Below are 2613 nucleotides of genomic sequence, written 5' to 3' on the forward strand. Positions count from 1 at the left end.
CCCGTACGGAGGGCTCGCGTTCACAGCATCCCTTGCGGGCAGCGGTCGGGGCAAGCCGCAGGGTTGGTTGGCTTGGCTGGGAGAGCGGCAGTTTTGCTTTCTCTTCTCCGGGCAGGGAGGCGTTGCAGGGCAGGCAGCCAGCGCCGCAAGCAGCCCTGCTCCATCTCCAACAGGGGGAAAAGAGAGGTTGTACAGCTAGAGGTTTGTTTCTGAGCGGGTTCAGGTTAGTTTGCATTGACAACGGCTGTTTGTCTAAGGCAGCGCAGCTCCATAAAGCGGGGAGCGTTTCTATAAGCAGTGAACTCTTTTTTTTGGTGGCATTTGTTTTGGTTCCATTACTAAACATTAGTAATTCGGTTCTTTCCTAAGGTTGGTGGATTATTACAGCCGAGAAAGGAGCAGGCCGGCAACGATCCTGCTGCTGACTGCCGTGTTACGTCCTGACGTGCTCTCCGCAGGCGCGGTGGAATTAGATTTCCAGCATTAGTGGAATAAAACGATGTTATCGAGGCCACCGAAATGGTAGCTGCATAGCCATTGCATCCCGCCGTGCACTAACCATCGCTTTCCGTCTCTTCCCAGAGCTTGCCGCCTGCCATGGGAGGGGACCGCACGCATGTTAGCAGGCTTGCACCCCCCCCCACCCCAGCCATGCTGGACGGCGCGGGCAGGCCCGCCGGCCCACCAGCAGGAACGATGGCCCAGTCTCGGGCCAACGGCTCGCACTACGCCCTGACGGCGATAGGGCTGGGGATGCTCGTCCTCGGCATCATCATGGCCGTCTGGAACCTCGTCCCCGGCTTCGGCCCCCCCGAAAAACCCTCCACCCACGCCGGGAACAGCAGCAAGCCCAACCACAGCACCGAAGGCATTTTGAAGAGCAAGACGTTCTCGGTGGCGTACGTGTTGGTGGGGGCGGGCGTGCTGCTGCTGCTGCTCTCCATCTGCTTGAATATCCGGGACAAGAAGAGGCAAAGCGAAGATATTACTTGCATGCAGCAGGAAGCATCTGCAGAGCCCTCGCACCAGGAGGACAGGTGAGCCTTTTTGGGGAGAAAGGGAGCAGGATCGAGTCTAGGAATGAAACTAAGAGCTGTTGTTCTTCCTCAAGGAGGTCAGAAGCACGGAGAGTAAGGCTGATAGCAGCATGGGCTAAAATAAAGGCAAGCACGTCTCGTGGTTTAGGGTTCAAATATACTTTAGAGATCAGGAAGGAATGACTCCAGCTGTATTTATGGTGCTGTAGGTGAAAGGAAGCGTTGTTTGCGTGTAAGCTGGGGTCTAGATGGAGCCGTGGCCAAGCCGGCGTTGCTGAGACGTGCCACTCCTGGCTTTGCCAGTACACAAGCAGCATGCCGAGAGGTGACGCTGGGAGCAGCGGTTAATGGTTAATGCAGAAGAGCGGGATTGCTGCTGCAAGCCGGGCGAGGGGCTGCGGAGGGAGAGGAGCAGGAGACGGAGGACGTGCTGTCTCGCTGGGTGCAGCCGGAGGTGCCAAGCAGCCTTTCAGCTGTGGCTGCAGCAGCGTAGGCAGCGGCTGGAAGTGGAGTTTAGACCTGGTGAAAGTCTGCAGGGCTCTCTTGGTTGCTCGGGGAACTCCAACGAGCAGAGCAAAGGCTGCTTCCGCAGCAGGCACGGTCTGAGCAAACACAGGGCGCAGGAGAAGTCCCCGGCCGTCTTGGCAGTGCGGGGAATCGGCGTGGTCCCCGGCACGGGCTGTGCCTGTGCAGAGAGAGGCAGGGGGGACGTCGGGACAACGTGGGGTGTGAGGTGGCAGGAGGAGACGATGGCTCTGCTGGCTGCTGCCTAGGGAATGCTGCAGGGGAGAGCTGCCATCGGTGACTGCGGAGAATTGCTCTGTGTGCAGATCCACCCAGAAAACTGTTTTTCCCTATTAGATTGCAAAGGTAACTTCATAATGCAAAAGAAATGCCAAGTGTATGCGTGCAGGCTATGTGCGAGTACCTGTGGCATAGATGGTAATGTATTGCAGGGCTGAATCTCTTTGCAGAAAAACTCAAGGTAGATACCCAACCCAAAAGACATCCGAATGGCAAAGAGAGGGGTGATGTCCCTTTCAAATGTATTTTGACTGATTGTCGAGAGGGGAGGAGAGAAATCGGTTTTCTGCTGGGGGAAGAAATCACTGCTGTGCGATAGAAAAAGAGGTTTTGTGGGCAAAGAAAGTGATGATCAAAGGCAGACGTATGTCACAGGGAAATAAAAACGTGTCTGAATATAGGTGGGGCTCTGATCTGTTCCGTCAAACAAAAAGGAACTGGTGTATAATGTAGAAGGGCAAGTAATTTGTTAAGGTTTTGAGGGGGGGTGGTTTTATTCTCTCTTCTCCATCCCCTACTCACAGTGAAGCTGAAATGATGTCTACTGATAGCCTTAATTTTTCCCCCTCTAGTCAAGAAGAGGACGAAGAAGCCTCTTCCCGGTACTACGTTCCCAGCTATGAGGAGGTGATGAACGTGGGCTACTCTGAGCCCAGAGACTCGGACAGGAGCAACAGGATCAGTGTCTCCCTGCCCTCCTACGAATCGCTGACGGGGCTCGACGAAAGCACCCAGCCGCCGGGAGCCGCCGGCGCAGCACCCGGCATGGAGA

At 55.7% G+C, this 2613-nt stretch overlaps 1 protein-coding gene across 2 annotated transcripts in view; it reads left to right on the forward strand.

The window, feature by feature from the left end:
* The first annotated feature begins 696 nt into the window (after window positions 1-696).
* TMEM51 (transmembrane protein 51) overlaps window positions 697-2613 on the forward strand; it is a 2117-nt gene continuing 200 nt past the window's right edge. Inside the window, exons 1-3 of one of the 2 annotated variants that reach the window (XM_009325235.1) lie at window positions 697-1037; window positions 1654-1665; window positions 2414-2613. The exon at window positions 2414-2613 is cut by the window's right edge and continues 200 nt beyond it. In XM_009325235.1, the coding sequence (XP_009323510.1) occupies window positions 697-1037; window positions 1654-1665; window positions 2414-2613 (553 nt within the window). The remainder of the gene's footprint in view (window positions 1038-1653; window positions 1666-2413) is intronic. The other variant, XM_009325234.1, reaches the window with a different exon arrangement.

This window comes from Pygoscelis adeliae, unplaced genomic scaffold (genome assembly GCF_000699105.1).
Source record: "Pygoscelis adeliae isolate BGI_AS28 unplaced genomic scaffold, ASM69910v1 Scaffold36, whole genome shotgun sequence".
NCBI lineage: Eukaryota > Metazoa > Chordata > Aves > Sphenisciformes > Spheniscidae > Pygoscelis > Pygoscelis adeliae.